Here is a 23,953-nt window from a genome sequence, read left to right as displayed (position 1 = left end):
TTTCTTTTCCACATAAATTCAATCTCCATCTACTTAATTTCTGAGGTGTGATATATAATTGATGTAAAAAATAATTAAGTTATCTATACCTCACATTAATAGTATTAGACATAACTTCTTTGCATAGATTTTCACAAACCTAATGATAGTATTTAATGATAGCTCCGGATAAGGTTGACCTTGGTAAATATTCACACCCTTGTAGATTTGCAGTGACATCCTGTATACGTCGTGGTACAGGATACCTGTCTGTATGGTGGCTTCATTGAGGCAGCTGTAGTCTCTGCATGGCCTCCATCCTCCCACTGTCTTTGGTACCATATGTAGGGGGCAGGCCCAGTGACTGTCAGACCACCGCACTATTCCCAGTTCCTCCACTTTTTAAAATTCCTCTTTTGCGAGGTTGAGTTTCTCAGGAAGAAGGTATGCCCTGGCGTAGAGTGGGGGGCCTGCTGGCAGAATGTGGTGCCGTACCATGTGCTTGGGTGTCCTGATGGAAGGAAGTTCGGCCAGGATGTGTGTGAACTAATTTTCAGACACCATGACACAGTTCAGGTAGGGGGCCAGTAACTTAGATTCACCCAAGGAAAAAGTCTGCAAAGACCTGGCATGCACCAACACCACCCTTTGAGGTCCACTGGCAGATAGTGGGCTCGGAGGAAGTCTGCTCGCAGGAGTGGTTGTGCCACTGCCGCCAGTGTAAAGGTCTATGTGAACCAGCTGTTGCCAAAATGAGTGGGATGGTGCAGGTGCCAAAGGTCCTTATACTGCTACTGTTCGCTGTCCTCTGGGCCGGGCCTGGTTTCCCGTTCCAGGTGTCATAGGCTGAGGGGGGATGGATGCTAACCTCGGCACCTATGTCAACCAGGAACCGCCATCCTGAGACGCAGTCCTAGACGTGGAGGAGGCTGTCTTGTTGGCCAACTGTCATAGACTCTAGCAACAGCTGGCTATGGCATTTCCCTGAAATGCACCGGCAGGTCTCCGCACCCCATCTCTGATGGTAAAAGCAGTACTGATCGGTGGGGAGTCCATGTGCCTTTCTGATAGTTGTTGTGACTTTGGTGTTCTCTGCGTATGTGGCCTAGTGACTTGTTACACCATGGAGCTACCATCCCTTCTCGCTCTCCAGAGCACGTCCGCCTGAGCAGCATTTTCTGGGGTCGCTGAAGTCCTAGTTGGCAAGCAGCAGTCGGATATCCTTGGGCAGCTGTTCCAGAAAAACCTGCTCAAGAAGCAGCAAGGCTTGTGCCCCTCGGCCAAGGCCAGCATGCCACTCATGAAGACGGAGTGGGCCCTGTCCCCAGGCCATCCTTGTCCAATAGTCAGGCAGCTCAGTCGCGCTGTGAGAGTCCAAAAGTTTGCGTTAAAAGTTCTTTAAGGGCTCCATATTTGCCTTGTTTTTGAAGCTGCAGCAGGAAATCGACATCTCATTCTGCTGTGTCCTGGTCGAGTGAGCTCACTATGTAGTAGTATGTTTGTAGTATCAGCTGCTCGAACCACAACAGTGGTTGAGCTGTCCAGAACGTCAGCAGTTTCAAGGAAACTATTTGTAAAGTTGAATAGTCAGTCATCTTCGGGTCCAAATGCCGTTTGGACCAGTCAGGGTCACCAATTTAGTGAGTCACTACAGCAGAGAATAGAACAACGACATACACTGCCCAATTTCCCACTGCTGGGCACTATTTTCCCATTGTTGTTGGAGGGAGTGATGTCAGTGGCATTCCGGTAGCTGATTGGTCGATGTTCCTGCCATGCGGGCAGTTGTCTGAGGAGAAAGGCCCCGTGTTCTACCACCATTTTGTGTGTCGGGCCACCTCCTGGGTAGTGGGCCACTACAGTTGATACATTATTGATATAGACAAATTATATGATGAAATGGTAGCTTTTGTTAATGTATACGCCCCAAACGTTGATGATGCGAGATTATTCATTGGTGCTGGGGGGAGACCCTGCTTTGGATCGTTCATCCTCTAAACTTGCTACTTTGAGCAAATCTACTTCTGTAATTCATTTTTCTTAATCAAATGTTGGTAGCTCAGATGTATGGTGTTTTTTAAACCCAATAAAGGGTTTTATTTTTCTCTTGTTCATCAAGATATCTTTTAACAGATAATCAATTGATTTCATTGACCAAATCATGTGACTTTCAGAGTATAGTGATTTCTGACCATGCTCCTGTTATTTTGTCCACAAATTTTCCAGATCTCCCTCCTACAAAGAGAAACTCGTGTTTTAGCTCTACTTCCAGTTTATGAATTTTTGAAATTTATGGAGGAGCAGATATCGTTTTTCTTCAACACAAATTCCTCTTCAACAATTTCTAGTTTGATTGTTTGGGAAATTTTGAAAACTTATCTTAGAGGGCAAATTATTTCTTATATAAAAAATATTGCTAATATAAAAATGACTGATAAAGATTAGATTTATTTAATTAGATCAACAATATGCCCAAGGTAAAAATCTAGAATTATATAAAAGGAAAGTTGAACTCAAAACTAAATTTGTTCTTCTTTCAACCTACCTTGAACATCAACTTTTAAAGTGCAAAAGTCAGTTTTAAATTCATGGTGAAAAATCTGGCAAACTCTTTGGCCAATCAATTGAAGGAAATTGCTGCTATGAGGCAAATGACTAAGATCTGGATGGATGACGGTAATATTACCACAGACCATTCTAAAATAAATGAATCATTCAAGGAATTCTATTGTAGGCTTTATGCCTCTGAGTCTATTAATGATAACGGTCTAATGTTAGGTTTCTTGGACCGCTTAAATATTCCCATGCTTTCTCTGAATAATTGTTTGAGTTTGAAAGAACCTATTTCACAAGATGAAATAATTTTGCTGTCTCTTCATTACAGACAGTCAGGTAAAACTCCAGGGTATCCTGCAGAGTTTTTCAAATCCTTTTCTAAATTGCTTGTACCCCAATTAAGTTATGTATTAACTGATTCATTTAAACAGGGAAAACTTCCATCTTTTAATGAAGCTTATGTATCCCTCATAGCAAAAAAAAAGGAAAAGATCCAGTTGAATGCTCCTCCTACAGGCCAATTTCTTTATTGAATGTTGATATGAAGATTTTGGAAGTTTTGACTCGCAGGCTGGAGAACATTTTACCATCAATTATTTCTGAAGATCAGACTGGTTTTATTATTCTTATTTTAAGATTCTTTGTTTATTGGATATTTTGTATTCATCTCCCACTGCAGTCCTGGAATGTGTTCTCTCATTAGATGCAGAAAAAGTGTTTGACAGGGTGGAATGGGGTTATTTATTTAGGATCTTGGAAAAATTGAATTTTGGACCATATTTTATGACATGGATTAAATTACTATATTCATGTCCTTCTGCTTCAATTCTTACTAACTTGCATCAATCAAAACCTTTCATTCTCCAATGGGGAACCTGTCAAGGTTGTGCTTTATGTCCATCACTTTTGGATTTAGCCTTAGCACCTCTAGCAATTGCATTTCACACATGCAGAGATATTTCAGGGATCAATAGGAAGGGAACGGAACATTAAGTTTCCCTTTATGCAGGTGACCTTTTGCTTTTCATATCAAACCCTGATACTTCTTTACTTTCCCAACTATCCTTACTTTCTCAATTTAGTTAGTTTTCAGGATACAAGTTAAATCTGCATTTGAGTGAACTTTTCCCTTTACTGATCTTGGTTATTTACAATTATAAAGAATCATTAACATCTTTTTAAGGAAAATTTCTCTACTGAGAACCATTTTAAACTGCCTTTAATGAAATGGCCTCCTTTATCTATCTCTTTGATTGGTCATGTTAATTCTATTAAAATGTATCTCTTTCAGTCTAGATCAATCTTCATTCCTAAATCATTTTTTGATTCACTTATATCATCTTACACATGGCAAGGAATGGATGGTAATCTTGTGTTCTTGTTACAATTTCATAATCAAGTTGACCATCCAACTTGGGTAGAAATGGAATTAGATTCCACCAAAAATGTTTCTATCTTGGCATTTCTTGGATTCTCTCTTTCATTTCATATTTTTTTCGTATATTTTGGCATATATGTCCACCCCCTTTTTCAGCCTCATTTTAAGGGTTTAATGATATATCCGGCGTATAAGTCGACCCCAATTTTCTGGCTGCTGAGATGCCCTGTTAACTGACGGCTGGAGGTGGTTACTACCATGGAGGGTCCATAGACACAACGCAGCACACGATGAAAATAGGAAGCGAGCTTTAAGTTGGAAGTGATAGAAATAGCCAAGAATGCCAACAACTGGGCAGCTGCAAGAAAATTTGATGGGCATGAGAAGTGGGTAAGAGATTGGAAGAAAAAAGAGACTTTAAGAAAAATACCTAAAAGGAATCACTCGTTGGCTGGAGTTAGAAAATCCGCATTGCAGAATGGGTACGTGAACAGAGGCAAGATTGCTACATAGCCACCCGAAATAAAGTAAGAACATTTGCACTGCAGTGGGCCAAGTCGCACCCAGACCTCAGTGATGATTTTGAGTCTACAGTTGGCTGGTGCAATAGTTTAATGAACATGAAAAATCTGGTATTAAGCCAAAAAACAAAAATTGCACAGAAACTACCAAAAGATCCTGTTCATAAAGTTGTAAGTTTTCACCAATTTATTATACGGAACCAGCCAAAACACCAGTTTGCACTGGCAAATATCAGAAACATGGACAAAACACAAATGAATTTCGACATGATAGGCAATAGATCAGTGGAATGGAAAGGTCTTAAAACTGTGCAAACCAGAAGTTCAGGCCACAAAAGGACCCGTTTACCATGGTGATATCGTGTATGGCTAACGGGACAAAGTTAAAACTCATGGTAATCTTCAAATTCAAAATTAAACCAAAAATTAAATTCTCTACAGTTATTTTTGTACATTTTCATGAAAAAGTATGGATGGATGAAAATGGTGTAAAACTATAGCTAGACAATGTGTGGAACACGTGGCCAAGCGGTTTACTCAAAGAACAAAGTTTGTTGGTCTGGGATATGTTTCGTAGCCACTTAACTGAGAACACTAAAAGTAGATTAGCACTACATATTCCAACCTCTCAATGTCTGCTTTAACAAGCCATTCAAAGACTATGTTCGCGAGGAATGGAATCATTTTGAGTCCAGAAAAATTGTTTACAAAAGATGGGGCAATGCATGCTGCATCACTTGATGTGCTGTGTAACTTCGTGCTCAAGGCAGGAGACAAAGTTAAAGTATAGACTGTGATAAAGTCGTTTGCCACTCTTGTGCAACTGATGGCTCGGAAGATGATTTATTGTTGGGACACTGACGACGAAGCTGAAACCACCTCATCAGATAGAGACTGGGACTCATATGATGACTGTTTAAATGGTGAGAGTATGGATGTACTCGCCGCCATCTTTGTTTCAGATGATGATAGTGAGTTATTTTGAAGGGCTCTAAATGTCTTGTTGTTTTCAATGGTAGTGATTTTGAAGGACGTTAATTGTGTTGTTGTTTTCAATAACAATCTCAATGAAAATCTGTCGCAGTTGGGTTTTTTTTCCTTTTTCTGGGTCGACTTATATGCCAAATCAGTTTTTCAAGAATCAACTTATATGAAGATCAGCACGGATTGGATTTTGAGCTGAATTTAAGGACTCAGAAGTATATCCAGGCTATAAGTCGACCCTCATTTTTTTGTATTTCAGGACTCATATGCTCAAATATACGGTAACTGACAATCCAGTTGTTAAATACAGTTTGAGTATATGGGTGCAGTTCAGAAGGTATTTTGGATTTCAGGACTTTTCTCTTGCAAGCTCCATTTTGTCCAATCACCTTTCTCACCTTCCTTGCAGAATTCTGCTTTTAATGATCGGTATAAATTTGGATAGTAAATGTTTTAAAGACCTTTTTATTGATAACAGTTTTGCATCTTTTGAACAAATGGTTAGAAAATTCAATTTACCAAATGCTAATTTTTTCAAATATTTACAAATCAGTCATTTTATTCAATCTCAAATCCTAGATTTTCTTAGCACTCCTTAATACAATTTTTGGATTACAACCTTCCGGTAAAGGGTTAATATCTGTTATTTATGACAAGTTGACTGGTCTAAGACTGACTCCTTTAGTCCAAATTAAGAATACTTGGCTGCAGGATTTGAACCTTTTGCTGTCCAATGAGGTTTGGGACTCTATTTTCAAACAGATTAACACTACATCTCTATGTGCTCGCCACTGTCTGTTGCAGTTCCAAGTGGTTCATTGGGCCCACGTGTCTGAACTCAAATTATCTCGCTTTTACTCAGATATAAATCCTCATTGTGATAAATACAAAATAGGTCATGCTTCTTTAATCCATATGTTTAGGACGTGCCCTAGTTTGGAAAAATATTGGTGAGAAGTTTTTCACACATTATTGGTGATTCTCAATTTAAATCCCTGAGTTGCTCTGTGTGGAACTCTTGGAAAAGACGATGTTTTACTAACTCCAATTAAATGCTGCATTTTATCTTTTACTTCGGTGCTGGCCAGACATGCCATTTTGATTAAGTGGAAAGATAATACCCCACCTATTCATGAACAATGACAAAGGAACATAATGTCCTGCTTAAATTTGGAAAAAATTAGATACGCAATTAATGATTCAAACATTAAATTCCAAATTAATGGGGCCCGTTCATGGACTATTACCATAATCTCCAAGTTCAGTGTTATTACAGTATTTTGGCCCTGTGTTGTCCCACTTCAGAGTGAGCTACTTGGTTTCATCAACACTAACTTTCAACCTTGTTTACGGTCAGGGGTTTGGAAAATATACATTTATTATGTCCATTATTTTGGCTGTGCTTTGGGAATTCATATGTATGATTATTCTCGCAATGCTTTTCTTAATCTTTTTTCCTGAGCACATCCAATAATTTTACAGTACAAATTTATTATTACTGAAAAGCTCTAAAATTTTTTAAAAAGAAAAAGATTTTCAAAGGGCCTTTGACAAGGTGTTGCACATGAGGCTGCTTAACAAAATGAGAGCCCATGGAATTACAGGAAGGATTCTAGCGTGGGTAGAGCATTGGCTAGTCGGCAGGAAACCGAGTAGGAGTAAAGGGATCTCACTTTTGGTTGACTACTGGTGCTCTGCAGGGATCAGTGTTGGGGCCACTTCTTTTTGCATTGTATGTTAATGGTTTGGATTGCACAATCGCATAATGAATGGCTTTGGGTCTAAATTTGCAGATGAAACAAGTTAGGTGGAGGGGCTGGTAGTGATTAGGAAACTGAAAGGCTGCAGAGAGACTTAGATTAGAAGAATGAACAAAGAAGTAGCAAATTAAATACAATATTGGAAAGTGAATGGTCATGCACTTTGGAAAAAGGAATAAAAAGGTAGAATATTTGAATGTGGAAATTCAGAGGTGCACAGGGACCTGGGAGTCCTCGTGCACGATACCCTGAAGGTTATCCTCCAGGTTGAGTCAGTGGTGAAGAAGGTAAATACAATGTTGACATTCAGATCTAGAAGAAAAGGATATAAGGGCAGGGATATGATGATGAGGCTTGAAAGGCACACGTGAGGCGTCACTTGGAGTACGGGGTTCTGTTTTGGGCTCCTTTTTTTTTCACACTATGAACCATATTGACCAAAATACACATAAACATTTCCCTCTTGAATATACACAGTGTCATTTTCTCCCCTTTTTTCCCCCTCCCTCCCTCCTTCACCCCCCTCCCCACCCACTCAACATTCAACATATATGATACATTAAACCTATTAAACAATGTCATCACACAATGAAAATAAAGACAGGATGTACTGGTATAGTAGAGGGATCAGAAAAGTTTCACAAAAAAAGATACCCGGAATGAAGGGATTAGCAGATGTGGAACATTTTAGACCGTACTCCTCAAAGTTCAGAAGAATGGGGGGGTGGGGGGCTGGTGGGGGGGGGGGGGGGGAGGCGCAAATGTTGAAAGACCTGGGCAGGGTAGTTAAGGACAAGTTTGTTTCCCAATGGTAGAGGAGTCCAGGACAAGAGGGCACCTACTTAAAACAGATATTGAGGAATTTCTTTAGCCAGAGAGTCATGAACATCTAAAACTTGTGACCATGGGCAACTGTAGAAGCTGGGTTGCTGGGCATAGATTGATAAGGTTCTGAATAGTCAGGGTATCAAAGGTTATGGCGAGAAAGCAGGGGAGTGGGGCTGAGTTGGAGAATGGATCAGCTCATGATAGAATGGCAAAGCACATTCAATGGGCTGAATGGCCTACTGTTCCCATATCTTATGATCTTATTGTCTTCCCTGATACCCTTGGATGTCTGGCACACTGATCATGCCTTCCACAGGGGACTGATGCAAAATGCTCATTTAGCTCCTCTGCCATCTCCTGGTCTCCCATTATTATTTCTCCTTCTTCATTTTCTAGTGGTTCTATATCTACTCTCACCTTTATTTTACTCTTTATATACTTGCTTTTTATATCTTCTTTGATATTATTTGCTAGCCGACTTTCATATTTCATCTTTTTCTCCTTATGAGATTTTTTGAGTTCCTTCTGCAAGTCTTGAAAATCTCCCAATCCTTCTATCTTCCCACTGTTTTGCTTCCTTGTATCCCCTCTTTTTTGCTTTTACATTGGCTTTGACTTCCACTGTCAGCCACAGTTGTGTTATTTTTCCATTTTAGTATTTCCTCTTTGATTGGGATGTATTTATTCTGCACCTTCCACATTTCTCACAGAAACTCCATCTACCTCTACTATGCTGCACTCCCTGCTAGTGCCCCCTTCCAATCTACTTTGGCCAATTACGAGGCAACTAGGTGCAGGTATGGATAGGTGGGAAAAAGATCACAAGGGAAATAGAAATGTGACTTCTAAAAGCTGGAGTGGGTGCAACTCAGCCAGAGAACATCTTGCTAGTGCTGTTAGGAAAAGTTTAATCCAGCTCAAGAGCAGAATGAAACTGTATTTTTAGCAAGGAGAAATAGAGTAAGAATGGAAAGGCAGCAATTAGTCAAGAATCCTGGAATACTGAGGCTTGAAATACTGAGGCAACAAGGATCTAAAGGAAAAAAAAGTAAGAGGATTGAGGCCAATGGCAATAAACTCAAGGAGAGGGAGGTAAAAAAGTAGAATTGGGAGAAGAAAACAGAGGATGGGATGCAGCCAAGCTCACTGAGGCACACAATTCAGTTGTATCTGAGAATAGTAGCCATCAAATATAAGCAGGGGCTTTTGGGGTAAAATAGATGGGGCCTTGGTACTGGGAATGATATTCAAGTGAAAGGGGGGGGTCTTTAATTTTTACATCTAAACTGCAAGTGGTTTGCCTCAATGTCATTCACATACAATACTGGAGGCTAGATTAAAGAACTCACAAGGTACGAAGCCCAGTGGTTTTGCCTAGGAAGCCAAAAAATGTCTGCCGCCTCGAACCAGGAACATACAGAGAGCATGCATGCTACAAGGGATACACACCACCATCACATGAACCAGACACATCATTGGAGTCCCGCATGCCACAACTGTTATTCATCAGCTTTTCTCTGCAGGTTTCCATTCCAATGTTTAGTTCACATTGGCATGTGTGAGAAAGACTATTTCTGGTTTCCCTCCATATCTGTAAATCATGAGCCACACCTTGGGGAACATAGAACCTGCTACCCTACCTCTGCACTGTCCTTCAGCCAGTCTGTACGGGGCAGCTCCACCAGCTGGGAAAATCGGCGGTCATAAATACAGAGATGGAGATGTTTATCCAGCACCCGGAAATCTTCATAGCTCCTCTTCACAATCCAACTCCTGCCCTGCAGAGAGAGGAGAATTTACTGACCATGCATCACTTGAGAGCCAAAATATGTCCTTTAAAACAAGATATTTTCTTTTAAAAATTGCCTTGAAAATAGTTAAGATTTACATTGGAAAATTGTCAAAACATTTTGGTAAAGTTTCAAATTCTTCTTCATCTTCTCTGAAACACATCATTCTGATACAATATAGATTTAACCCCATTTTTCAATTCCAAATCTATTTGAATTAACTGCCAGATTTTTGCATTAAATTTGATACATCGTCACAAAGTTTCAACTATATAAGCACATCATTTGGAACATGATATTTGTTTATGATCATAAATAGCCATTTTATACAGTAATTCTACTAGTGACATCCTTCAATCAGAACATTTTTGCTAATTATCACATTCAAGTTCAAATTTATTGACAGAGTACATACATGATATCACATACAACCCTAAGATTCTAGTTTCCTGCGGGTCAGGCAGAATTTCTACTTATCGGTAGTGTAAACTATACTCAAGAAAAAGATACGTCTACAAAGAGAGAAACAAACTGGTGTCAAAGAGAGAAAAAAAATTCCTCATAGAATTTCAGAGAAAATAGAGGCAGGAGAAAGTTAATCATCCATTCGAGCCTGTGCCACCATTCAATATGACTATGGCTGATCATGAAACATCAATACCCTACTTCTCCTTTCTCTCCAGACCCCTTGATCCCTTTAGCTTGAAGGGCCACGAACTGGCATCAAAAACATTGTGTGGCAGTGAATTCCACAAGCTCACAAATCTCTCATTGAAGAGGTTTATCCTCATCTCAAACCTAAATGGCTGCTTCCCACTTATCCTTGGACTGTGACCCCCCCCTCCCTTGTTTTGATCTTTCCCAACATCAGGAACATATTTCCTGCACCTAACCTGTCAGAAATTTATGTGTCGATGACATCCCCTCTCATTCTTCTAAGTCTTAAGGGTATTACCCTAGTCTATCCTGTCTTTCATCATAGGTCATTCTTGCCATCTCAGGAATGAGACTGGTGAACCTTTATGGAACACTACAGCTCAGTACAGGCCCTCAGCCCTTGATGTTGTGCCGACCCATATATTCCTTCCTTAAAAAAAAAATTCTAAATCATCCCTACCCCTTAATCCTCTATATTTCTTTCATCCATATGTCTGTCTAAGAGTCTCTTAAATGCCCCCAATGTTTAAGCTTCCACAACTATCCTCGGCAAGGCATTCTGGGTACCCACAACTCTCTGTGTAAAAAAACTTACTCCTGATATCTCCCCTAAACTTCCCTCCCTTAACTTTGTACATGTGTCCTCTGATGTTTGCTGATCCTGCCCTAGGAAACAGGCGCCGGATGTCCACCGTATCGATGCCTCTCACAATCTTGTAGACCTCTATCAAGTCTCCTCTCATCCTTCTATGCTCCAAAGTGAAAAGTCCCAGCTCTGCTAACCTTGCCTCATAAGACTTGTTTCCCAATCCAGGCAACATCCTAGTAAATCTCTGCACCCTCTCCATATCTTCCACATTCTTCCAACAATGGGGCAACCCAAAATACTCTAAGTGTGGTCTTACCAAAGATTTGTAGAATTGTAACATGACCTCTCTACTCCTGAATTCAATCCCCCTATTAATGAAACCCAGCATCCCATAGGCCTTCTTAACTAACCTATGTGCGGCAACCTTGAGTGATATATGGATTTGAACCCCAAGGTCCCTCTGTTCATCCACACTCTAACTGACCATTAACCTGTACTCAGCCTTCTGGTTAGTTCTTCCAAACTGCATCAGATTAAACTACATTTGCCATGTTTCTGTCCAACGCTGCATCCCGTCTATATCCTCTTGTAACCTCCAACAACCTTCACCTCCATCCACAACTCCTCCAACCTAAGTGTCATCTGCAAACTTACTGACCCATCATTAAAATCACAAAGAGCAGGGGTCCCAGAACAGATCCCTGCAGCACTTCACTAGTCACAGAACTTCTACTACTACCACTCTCTGCTTTCTTACTACAAGCCATTTTTTTAATCCATACAGCCAATTTTCCATTGATCCTGTGCCTCATGACTTTTCTAGTTGATTCTCTCATGGGGGACCTTGTCAAATGCCTTGCTAAAATCAATGAAGACCACATCTACCACCCTACCCTCATCTATTTCTTTTGTTACTTTCTCAAAAGGCTCAATTAAACTCGTGAGGCACGACCTTCACAAAGCCAAGCTGACTATTCTTGAGTAGACTGTACTTCTCCAAATGCTCATAGATCCTATCATTAAGAATTCTCTCCATTAGTTTACACGCCACTGACATAAGATGTGCCAGTCTATAATTCTCAAGATTCTCCCTATTACCTTTTTTTAAACGATGGGACTACACTTGCCATTCTCCCATCCTCCAGCACCTCCCTTGTGGCCAAAGAGGATTCAAAGATCATATCTATTGCCCCAGCTATTTCTTCTCTCACCTCCCACAGCAGCCTGGGGTATATTGCATCCTGCCCTGGGGAGTTAACAACCTTAATGTTTTTAAGATTAAAAAATTCCACTCCCTTAATCTTCACACTGACCAGCACATAGGCCTGTTCCATTTCAATCTCACCATGATCAAGGTCTTTTTTTCTTGTGAATAATGACACAAAGTATTCATTTAGGACCTCCCCAACCTCCTCCCCCTCCAGGCACATGTTGGTTGCCTCCCTTATCCTTCAGCTGCCCCACCTTCATTCTCGTCATCCTTCGGTTCTTCACATATGCGTAGAACGCCTTGGGGTTATCCTTAATCCTACATGCCAAGGCCTTCTCATGCCCCCTTCGAGCTCTCCTCAGTACTTTCTTATGCTTCTTCCTGGCTATCATATGCTTCTCATGAGCCCTTCCTGTTTCTTGCTTCCTATATCTAATGTCTGCTTCCTTCTTCCTCTTGACTTGTTGCCTGACCTGATTTGTCAGCAATGGTTCCCCTTTCCTACCATCTTTTCCTTGTCCCAGTGGGGAAAAACCTATCTAGAACCCTACAAAAATGGTCCCTAAACTTCCTCCACATGACTTCTGTGCTTTCACTCTTAAACATATGCTTCTAATTTATTCTCGCTAGTTCCTGCCTCATCCCTTCATTCCCCACAACTGATCCACTTCGCAGCAGCAAGCATGTCCTTTCTTAGATTGGACCCAAACTGCACATGTACTAAAGGTGTGGTCTCAACTTGCTTCTTCACCACCTACTGTATCTACATTCCAGCCTGCAATACCTGATGTACTGTGGCATCCAGGTCTTGTTGCACATTCATTTTCCAAATATCTTTCCATTCAGATAATAATCTCCCTTTCTATTACTGACCCTCACATTTCTCTATGTTTTACTGCATCTGGATGGATGTTCCCATTCTTCTAATCTGTTCAAGTCACCTTCAGTCTCTTGGAATCTCTCACAGTTCACACTGCCGCACAGCTTCGTGTCATCAGCAAATTTAAGATATTACATTCAATTTCTACATTGTAATTAGTTGGGTTCCCAGCATTGATCTTTCTGATACTTCACAACGCCCTGCCAATCTGAAAACAAATAATTTATTACCACTCTTTGCTTCCTGCCTGCCAATCAGTTGCCTATCCACTTCAATACATTACCTCTTACAGTATGTTCACCAGTTTTGCACACCAATCTTTTATGCTGGATCTCCACAAAGTCCTTTTGCATGTCCAATACACCAGATCAACTGGTCTACTGTTGTTCACTCAACTAGCAGAATCCACAAAAGAGAATTGAAAAGATGTTGTAAAACCATACTAACTTGGACTAATTTTGTCAGGCTTCTCGAAATGCACAGCAATGTCATCTTTAATCATTGACTCTGACATTTTCCGCACCACTGAAGTCAGGCAAACTGGTCTATCATTCCCTGGCTTCTTTCTTCCTCCTTTCTTAAAAAGTGATGGATGTCACATTAGCAATCCTCCTCTAATCCAAAGGAACTGATCCAGAGTGCAGAGAATATTGAAAAATAATCACTATTGTTTTGGACACCTCCTTAAGCACTCTGGGATAGCAACTATCAAGCCTCGGGGATTTATCCACTTTCAACACCATCAATTTACTGAACACAGTATCATAACTGATACAATTTTCATTCATTCCACCTCTGTGCTAGTCCTTTGGACTCCAGGTACTCTATAATGTTCTGTATATATATATTCTTTAGTCAAGACAGATCAAATCATTTATTCAATTGATCTGTCATCACCTTGTTCTCCATTATGAATTCCCCTGAACTTGATTGCAAGGTGTCTACATTTGTACACCTGTCTTTGATTTTAATGCCACCCCTGAGCCACGATTTTACTTTGTGGCACCCTGGGATGTACATATTTTGAAAGTTCCTCCAGATGATCAGATATATAATTATTTGGTTAGTCAACATGGCTTTGTGCATGGTAGGCCATGTTTAATCAACCTTAAAAGAATTTTTCAAGGAGGTTACCAGGAAGTTGATGAAGGAAAGGTTGTGGATGTTGTCAACATGGACTTTGGTAAGGCCTTTGACAAGGTTCAGATACTGGTGAAGTAGTAAATTAGATTTGATGGGAGAAGCCAGAGAGTAGTGGTGGATGATTGCATCCCAAACTGAAAGCCTGTGACTAGTGGTGTGCCTCAGGAATTCATGCTGAGATCATTGTTTGTCATTTATATCAATGATCTGGATGATAATATGGGAAATTGGATCAGCAAGTTTGCAGATGACATTACGATTGGAGGCACTGTGGACAGAGAGGAAGGTTTTCAAAGCTTGCAGAGGGATCTGGACCAGCATTTTGGAAGGACAAACCAAAAAAGGACATACATGGTAAATGGTCAGGCACTGAGAAGTACGGTAGAACAGAGGGATCTGGGAATACAGATACATAATTCCCTGAAAGTGGTGTCAGAGGTGGACAGGGTTGTAAAGAGACCTTTTCTCATATTGGCCTTCATAAATCAAAGTATTCAGTATAAGTGTTGGGATATTATGGTAAAGTTATATGAGACACTGGTGAGACCAACTTTGGAGTATTGTATGCAGTTTTAGCCACCTAACTACAGGACAGATATCAATAAGGTAGAAAGAGTGCAGAGAAGATTTACTAAGATGTTGCCTTGACTCCAGGAACTGAGTTACAGGGAAAAATTAAATAGGTTAGGACTTTATTCCCTGGACCTTATGGTGAAGGGTCCTTATGAGGAACTGTGAGGGGACGCTCTCAAATTAGATGTGAGTGAAGGGTCTTCGGGGAAGTTGTGCAGCAAAATTCTCATTGCTGATGCAGCTGGTGTTGTGGGATTGGAGTGAATTCCATCTCTTTGGGACTATGCCCTGGAGTAAGATTGGTCCTACAGGGCTGAAGTGGATGAGGCAAACTAGATGTCATGGACTGGAATAGGCCTGCATAATAAAATTCCAAAGGTGTACCATTCTTATTGCAGAAACATTTTCACATCTCACTGAAGCAGTCTAGCTCGGGTTCTCAAAATATGTCCCTGATCAATCTCCTCATAGAAATATATAAACGTAGCCTACCAATGCTTCAAACAGTTTGGTAAATTTTGCTGATTTCTACTCTTAGTCTTTTTAAACTCTGGACAATATGGTCGTTGTCTCCTAGTACTGCAAACCTGCCAATGCTGGAACCAGTCCAGTGAATCTTCACTGTACTCCCAAAATCACATGTACATTGTCTTCGGTCAGGAGTCTAGCACTACACATAACCACACAATACTCCAGGATGAAATCTCAGCAAGTACAATACTCTACAATTGCAGTACACTTTCCATACTCCTCCAATAAAATCCCTCCTTTATGAAGCCCAACTTACGATTTGACTTTCTGATCACCTACTGAACTTCCAAATTGTCCTTTCAAGTTAACTCGGGCATCTTTGAGCATAAACATTAACCAGTCTCTTCCTATTCAGCAAATATTCTGCATTTCTGAGATAAAAACTGGAATGCTAGAAGCAGTGAATCAGTCAGACAGCATCTGTGACTGGGTCATGAGCACAACCCCTTCTCAGTTCTGTTTTTCTTTCTTTGTTTTGATTTCAGGTGTCCAGCATCTGCAGATTTATTTTCTATTTTCAAACCCTCATCTTTTGTATTTTCGCCAAAGTGAATAACCTCACATTTTTACAAATCTGCCATACTCCTACCCACTCCATTTAGCTTGCCCATATTACCCTGATGCCACTTCACACCCTCCTCCTCAACCATGCTGAATTCAGCAAATATCAAATAAAACTTTCATATTTATTATCATCTGACTGTACATATACAATATGATGAAATAGTGTCTCTCCAGACCATGGTGCAGACACAAAACACACAGTACATCTTTCTTCTTCTTTCTTCTTTGGCTTGGCTTCGCGGACGAAGATTTATGGAGGGGTAAATGTCCACGTCAGCTGCAGGCTCGTTTGTGGCTGACAAGTCCTTTTTTTTTAAACTTTATTTAAGATTTTATAACATGAATAAAATAAAGGATTACATTTAAAAAGAATAAAAGTAAGATAATAAAATTACAGTACCACATCGGTAAACTAAATAAACTAACCCCCCCGCAATGATTATTACACAACATTAATAACCTAACTTAAAATTAGTCTAACCACCCCCCAAAATAAAGAGTGAAGAGTTAATAAAATGAACATTATATATAAAAAAAGCCCACTTACAAAAAAAGATAAAACAACAAGTAAAGATACTAACAAAAAAAAGTTATCAATACTAAAATATCACACTTAAAAACATATTTAAAGCAAACTTAAATGCATATATTTAATAAACGGAGTCCACTTTGACCTATAAAAAGACATCCTATCCTGAATTGAAAAAGATATCCTTTCCATAGTCAAACAGGATTTCATCTCCAAATGCCACCTGTCTAAAGTTAATATATTTCTATCTTTCCAAGTAAGTGCTATACATTTCTTGGCCACAGCTAAAGCTAAATAGATAAAGGAAATCTGATAATCCTTTAAACCTAAATCAATTAGTGATTGCATATTCCCTAATAAAAATATATTAGGATCTAATACAAGACAAATATTATATAAACTATTAAGTATAGATTGAATACCTTTCCAAAACTGTTGCAATCGATCACAAAGCCAGACAGTATGCAAAAAAGTATTAGCCGCCTGGTCACAACGAAAACAGCAATCCGACTTACTAAGGCCAAACTTTTTTAGTTTCTCCGGTGTTAAATATAACTGATGTATAAAATTATAATTAATCATCGCTAATCTAGCATTAATTAATTTCCGAATACTATTCTGACAAATTTTCATCCAGGCTTCTTCAGCTATTGTAAAACCTAAATCTTTTTCCCATTTCAATTTATCTTTATCCCAATCTTTTTTACTTTCGGTTTCTTGTAAAATACAATACATATCAGATATATATCCCTTTCTTGGTATTGAAAGTACATATTCCTCAAAATTAGAATCAGGCAATAAGATCATATGACGACCACATATCTGTTTTACAAAAGATCTTAATTGATAATACACAAATACAGAATTTCCACTAATACCAAATTTTCTTTGTAATTCATCAAAGGAACAAAAACATCCCTCAGAAAAACAATCAGATAAGTTTTTTTATTCCCTTCCTTTCCCATTGTTTCAAGGTGATATTGGAGACCTTAAAAGGAACAAGTTGATTATTATATAATGGCAATCGTCTAGACCATTTATTTTTGAGCCCCAATTTATTAAGTTTACTTGTCCATAAATTCAATAAATGCTTCAATACTGGTACATCATAAGTTCGTAATAAATTTTTATTCCATCAAAACAAAAACTCATGAGGAGATTTTTCTAAAATAACCGCCATTTCTACCTTTGCCCAACTGGGCGGATCATCCATATTCATTAATGCACTAAGAAATTTGAATTGAGCTGCTTCATAATAATCCTGAAAATTCAGTAATCTTAAACCTCCAAATTGGAAATCCCACATCAACTTTCTCATCGCCACCCTCGTAAATTTTCCCTTCCATAAGAAGTCTCTAATTGCTTTATATAAATCCTTAAAAAAACTTTTGTTTAAAAAATAAGGAATTGATTGAAACAAATATTGTATTCAAGGAAAGATATTCATTTTTATAGTATTAATCCTCCCTAATAAACCCAAAGGTAAATCCTTCCACCTAATCAAATCTAATTTAATCCTTTTTATTAAAGGAAGATAATTAATTGAATATGTCTTGAAACTCCATATTAACATTAATTCCTAAATAGTTAATTTGTGCAGTCCACTTCAAATTGGTAATACTTTTATATATTGAATAATCTTCTTTAGAAATTGATAGAATTTCACTTTTAGCTCAATTTACTTTATAACCAGGTAATTGACCATAGTTTTCTAAACATTTTTGAATTGCTGGTAAAGAAATACCCGGATCCACCAAATATAATAAAACATCATCAGCAAATAAATTAATCTTATATTCCTCATTCAAAACCCTCATACCTTTAACATTTTTGTTTTGGCGTATTAATTATACCAAAGGTTCAATAACTATAGCAAATAAAGCAGGCGACAATGGGCATCCTAGTCTAGTAGACCTTGTTAAATTAAAAGATTCTGAGATCCGCCCATTGACAGTAATTCTAGCCTTCGGCCTATTATATAAAGCCTTTATCAATCCAATAAATAAAGAACCAAAACCAAATTTCTCAAGTACTTTAAACAAAAACTTCCATTCAACTCCATCAAAAGCCTTCTCTGCATCCAGTGAAACCACTATTGGATAATTTATCTGAGATTTAGATTTGTTTATCAAAGTTATTAAACGCAAAATATTATCTGATGCATATCTATTTTTTATAAATCCCGTTTGGTCACTATGTATTATTTTAGGCAAATATTGAGCTAGTCGATTAGCCATAACTTTAGCTACAATTTTATAATCCACATTTAACAGCGATATTGGTCTATAAAAAGAAACCTGTAAAGGATCTTTATCTTTTTTTGGTATAACTGTAATTATTGCATTAGAACAAGACTCAGGTAATTGAAAAGTATTATAAATTTGTTGTATGTAATACATCCTTATAAATAGGAGATATATCAGCATAAAAAGTTTTATAAAACTCTATAAAACTCCATCTTCACCAGGTGCCTTTCCATTTGGCATATCTCTTATCGCCATTTCTATTTCATTTTCTGTAAAGGATTTATCTAACTCTTGTCTGTCTTCTTGATTCAATTGTGGCAATTTAATATTTTTCAAAAAAGAATCTATAACATCTTCAGTTACATCTTCACATTCTGAGGTATATAATTTTTTATAGAAATTAAAAAATTCCTCATTAATTTCCTTTTGGCTAAAAGTAATACCCGATTTCTTTCTAATTGCTGGTATAATCCTAGATAATTGTTCCTTTTTTAACTGCTATGATAAAACTTTATGAGCTTTCTCACCCCATTCATAAAACTTATGTTTAGTTCGATTCATTAAACATTCAAACCGATAAGTTTGTAATTCATTATATTTAAATTTTAAATTAGTTAACCGATTCTTTTGCATTTCAGTAGCATTTTTTTGAAATTCTTTTTCAGTAGCAGTTATCTTTTTCTCTAAATCTTCAATCTCTTTAAGTCTCTCTCTCTTTACTTTAGAAGCATAACTGATAATTTGACCTCGTAAAAAAGCTTTCATTGCATCCCATAAAACAAAATGACTAGAAACAGAATTAGTATTATTACTAATAAAAACTTCAACTTGTTGTTTTAAATAACTAATAAATTCTGGTTTTTGTAATAACATAGTATTAAATCTCCATCTTGAAGCTTTCTGAACATCTTGTGAATTCTGATATTCTAATAATAATAAAGAATGGTCCAAAACCAATCTTGCCTTATAATCCACCGATACAACCCTATCCTGCAAATGTGTTGAAATTAAAAAATAATCAATTCTAGAAAAAGAATTATGGCGCGAAGAATAAAAAGAAAAATCTTTCTCTGTAGGATTAAATCTTCACCAAATATCAACTAAATTCAAATCTGACATCATATTAGTTACTTGAACTGCCATCTTAGATTTCTTAATTACTCTTGGATACTTGTCCAATAAAGGCTCCAATACGACGTTTAAATCTCCCCCAATCATCACATTAGAATTTGATTGATCAAGTAATAAAGACATATCCACAACAAAAGCTGTATCCTCAACATTCGGAGCATAAACATCAAGCAAAGTCCAGCTTCATTAAAAATTGTACATTGTACGATTTTAATAATCTTCCACCATTTTTCTCTTCATTCTGTAACTGAAATGGTAAATTCTTGTGCACCAAAATTGCCACTCCTTTTGCCTTTGAATTAAATGAAGAATAAAAAACTTGTCCAACCCATTCACGTTTGAGTTTCAAATGTTCCTTATCTGTTAAATGAGTTTCCTGCAAAAAAGCCACATCAACTTTTAATTTTTTTAAGTAAGCAAGTACTTTCTTACGCTTAATAGGATTATTTAAACCCTGGACATTAAAAGAAGCAAACTTCAATTTAGACATTCCTTACAACTCAACAACCAAAAAAAAAGAAGAAAGAAAAAAAAGAAAAAGAGAAGGAGAAAAAAAAGAAACCCCCCAAAAACAAAGAGAAAAAAAAGGAAAAACTCCTCCCCTTATTCCCTCTTAAAACTACAATTAAAAACGAAAAAAAGAAAAGAGATAAAAATATATTTATTTTAAAATAAAGTAATTTAAAAAAACTTCACTCCTTAACCCAAAAATTAAGAAAAAAAAAACAGGCAAGAGGTCAACTACCTCTTCCTATTTAAACCGCACAATGCGGTAACTCCCACAAAATACTGGGTGTGAGATAACTCACATGTAGCTGATGACTTCTGGAAAATAATGCCCACCCAGTTCCCTCTCCCAACTCCCATTTCATATTAAACTATCATCATTATCTGAAATCTTCTCAAGAAAAAAGTAAAAGATTTGTTTTTTTTAATCAACTTTGCCACTTCAACCACAATTGCTTCCATTTCTTCTTGAAATCTGATTCCCATCTTGTATCTCCACTCTCTTTGGAGACTGTGGAGGACTACGCCGTTCCTGAAATTGCGTAATCAGTAAAGATTGAGCAAAGTCCATAGCTTCTTTAGGATTATCAAAGAACTTTGGCTGATATCCATCCTGAAAAATCTTCAATACCGCAGGGTACCTAAATGTTGCCTTATATCCTTTTTTCCACAACAGCTCTTTCACGGAATTAAATTCACGTTGTTGAAACATAATTTCTTGACTCAGATCCGGATAAAAAAAGACACGATTGTTCTGAACCATCAAAGGAGATCTATTTTGCTGTGAATTTCTAATAGCCACACATAAAATTGTCTCTCAATCACAGTAGTTTAAGCCACAGACCAGAACAAGTCTTGGATTCTGTCCTGAAAAAGGTTTCCTTCTCAAAGCTCTATGAGCACGTTCCAATATTAAACCTTCGGGAAACTTGTCTTGTCCTAACACTCGTGGAATCCATTCAGTAAAAAATTTTCTTGGATCTGGCCCTTCTATGTCTTCTGGCAAACCAACAATTTTTACGTTGTTCCGTCTAGATTGATTCTCCAAATAAACAACCTTTTTTGCTAAATTTTTATTCTGAATCTGCAATGTTTCAATTGTTTTGTTTACATCTTGCAATTGACCTTGTACATCAACTAAACCTTGATCACACATATCAAGTCTTTCATTAGTTCCAAGTTTAAAAGCTCCATAGTCAGCCATCTGTTGAGTGTTAATATCCACCAATGTATTAAGCTTGGAATAGACCTGGGTCATAGGAATTACCTAGCTGTTTCATTGAAGAATATAACTTAAATTCAAGAGTCTTGATAAGCATATCAGCAAAGGTAGATTCAGACATAGTAGGATCCTGCTGTTTCTGAGAGACCAAAGGATCTTCTGTCCCTTCCCTTGGTTTAGCAGCCTTTCTTGCAATATGGCTCCGTGCAGAAACCCCTGCCACAGCCCCCTCAGCAATATCAGGAGGCTGATAGTCAGGGTTATCTTTAAGCCATATCTCATCAAAAACCTTCATTATATCCAAACCTGGGGAAACCGTCATAACTGGTGGTGCATTTCGCAGCGCTACCGCTATATCAATCGGAGATCGGCTCTTTAACTCTCCAGCTGGTGGCGTCCCAGCTGATTCAGCTGTCAAACTCTCAGCAACAGCGCACACAGTGGGTGTTGTTTGAAATACACGCGCCTGGCTAGCCCTTTGTTCCAAAGGCTGCCGGGCGACATCTTTAAAGAGCCCTACCAGTACAGAACGAAGTTCCAATGCCGAATCCTGCACTTCTTCTCCTGCATCCATTCCACGCTGAGTCCTGGCTTCTTGTAAACAGGTAGGCTCAGATAATTTCAGGAAATGTAATTTTTTAACAATCTGTTGGCATTTTCTTTTACTTTTTTTTAGCAAATGTACCATTAGATATTAATTTAACACCTCTTACTATTTATAAACTTTTTAAAGAGTTTTAACGGGCACTTAAAAACAAAACAATAACTCAGAGTCAGGAGAGGACTGGAAGGCACGTCTGTTCCTTACGCCATCTTGCCATGCCCCCCGTGGCTGACAAGTCCGATGAATAATCATAATTAATATATAAATATTTGGGATGATCTACATGGTTACAAGATGGTGCTCATCAGGTTTCACAGCATGCGGGAAGAACCCTGTCAGTCCTAATTTTGATGCTCCTGGACGTCAGCCCAGGACATCACAGGCAAAACCCTCCCCACCATCGAGAACATCTATGGAGAACGCAGCCGTTGGAGAGCAGCAGCAATCATCAAGGATGCACACCACCCAGCACATGCTCTGATCTCGCTGCTTCCATCAGGAAAGAGGTATGGTTTCCACAAGTCTCGCACCACCAGGTTCAGGAACAGCTGCTACCCCTCCATCATCAGACACCTCAATGACAAACTCAATCAGGGGACTCATTTAAGGACTCTTACTTGTTCTCTCTCTCTCTGTATTGCTGTTTGTTTACCTTTCGTTATTTCTTTACATGTGCACATTGAGTACAGTTATTTTTAAACTACCAATAAGTGATAATTCTTCCTCATCCGCAGAAAATAGAATCTCAAGATTGTATACGATGTCATATATGTACTCTAACAATAAATCTGAATCTGAAATCTCCTCCTTGTTGGCAGTGGATTAAAGATACTGTGCACTGGATAGAAAAGCTCTTCTATAATTCCTTAGTCCTATTTATTCAATGCTCCCAGTAATTGTCATCAAAAGAGGAAAGTGATCCTTTGTGAATATCTGAGGTCCATGCACCCAGCCCTGCAATGCTCACAACTTAGAGCCTTGTTACACTAGTTGAGAAGATCCCACGTGAAAGGCTAGACTAAGAGGTGACAGCCCACGGGTCCAACGTGTTAAAGCAAACTGGATCCAGAATTGTTTTGGCATTGGGAGACACCAATAACTCATAATACTGGTATACCACAGGGATCAGTGCTCTCAGAATGTCTCATATTTGATGAGTAATTTTGCAGCAACAAAGATTGGTAGATGGTGAGGATATTATCCTAAGGTCAGAGGTGTGACCTTAGAGGTTCATAAATTATGAGGAATGTCACAGTCTTTTTGCCAGGGCAGGAAGGCCCAGACTAGAAAGGGAATTATTTAAAATACCTCTGAGGGTCAGGTTTTCCATACAGAGGAAGGTAGGTAAATTAAATGTTAACATAAACGATGGTGGAGGCAGATGTAAACAGTGTTTATAAAGCTTTTGGATGGGTTTGTGGATAGGAAAGGAACATGATATTAGTGATGATAGGTATCTTGATCAGCACGGATAGTTCAGGGAAATGGGCCAGTTCTCATGGAGGAGCAAATCTACAGAGATAGGAGACTGATGTAAGAAGCAGAACGTTGTGATAGTAGGATATTTTAACTTTCCAAATATAGTTTGGGTCTCCCATATCGTGAAAAGGCTGGGTGTCAAACACGTCCAGTAAAGTTTTCAAAATCAATATATAGAAGTAACAATGAGAGAGGATGCAGTACTTGATCTCCTGTCAGGTGCCAGATGTATGTGTCAGTGAACATTTTGGGTCCAGTGACTATAATGTCGTTTGCTTCAAGTTGATTATGG

The 23,953-nt window shown here is 38.3% G+C and overlaps 1 protein-coding gene across 11 annotated transcripts in view; it reads right to left on the bottom strand.

The window, feature by feature from the left end:
* The window catches only part of arhgap32b (Rho GTPase activating protein 32b), a 618,422-nt gene that overhangs the window by 203,260 nt on the left and 391,209 nt on the right, over positions 1-23,953 (bottom strand). For all 11 annotated transcript variants that reach the window (XM_069894391.1, XM_069894400.1, XM_069894389.1 and 8 more), the window contains one exon: positions 9,647-9,784. In XM_069894391.1, coding sequence (XP_069750492.1) covers positions 9,647-9,784 — 138 coding nt within the window. The remainder of the gene's footprint in view (positions 1-9,646; positions 9,785-23,953) is intronic.

Source organism: Narcine bancroftii, chromosome 8 (genome assembly GCF_036971445.1).
Source record: "Narcine bancroftii isolate sNarBan1 chromosome 8, sNarBan1.hap1, whole genome shotgun sequence".
Lineage (NCBI taxonomy): Eukaryota > Metazoa > Chordata > Chondrichthyes > Torpediniformes > Narcinidae > Narcine > Narcine bancroftii.
Note: the sequence above shows the minus strand (reverse complement) of the source record. Positions and strands in the feature narration are given on the sequence as shown.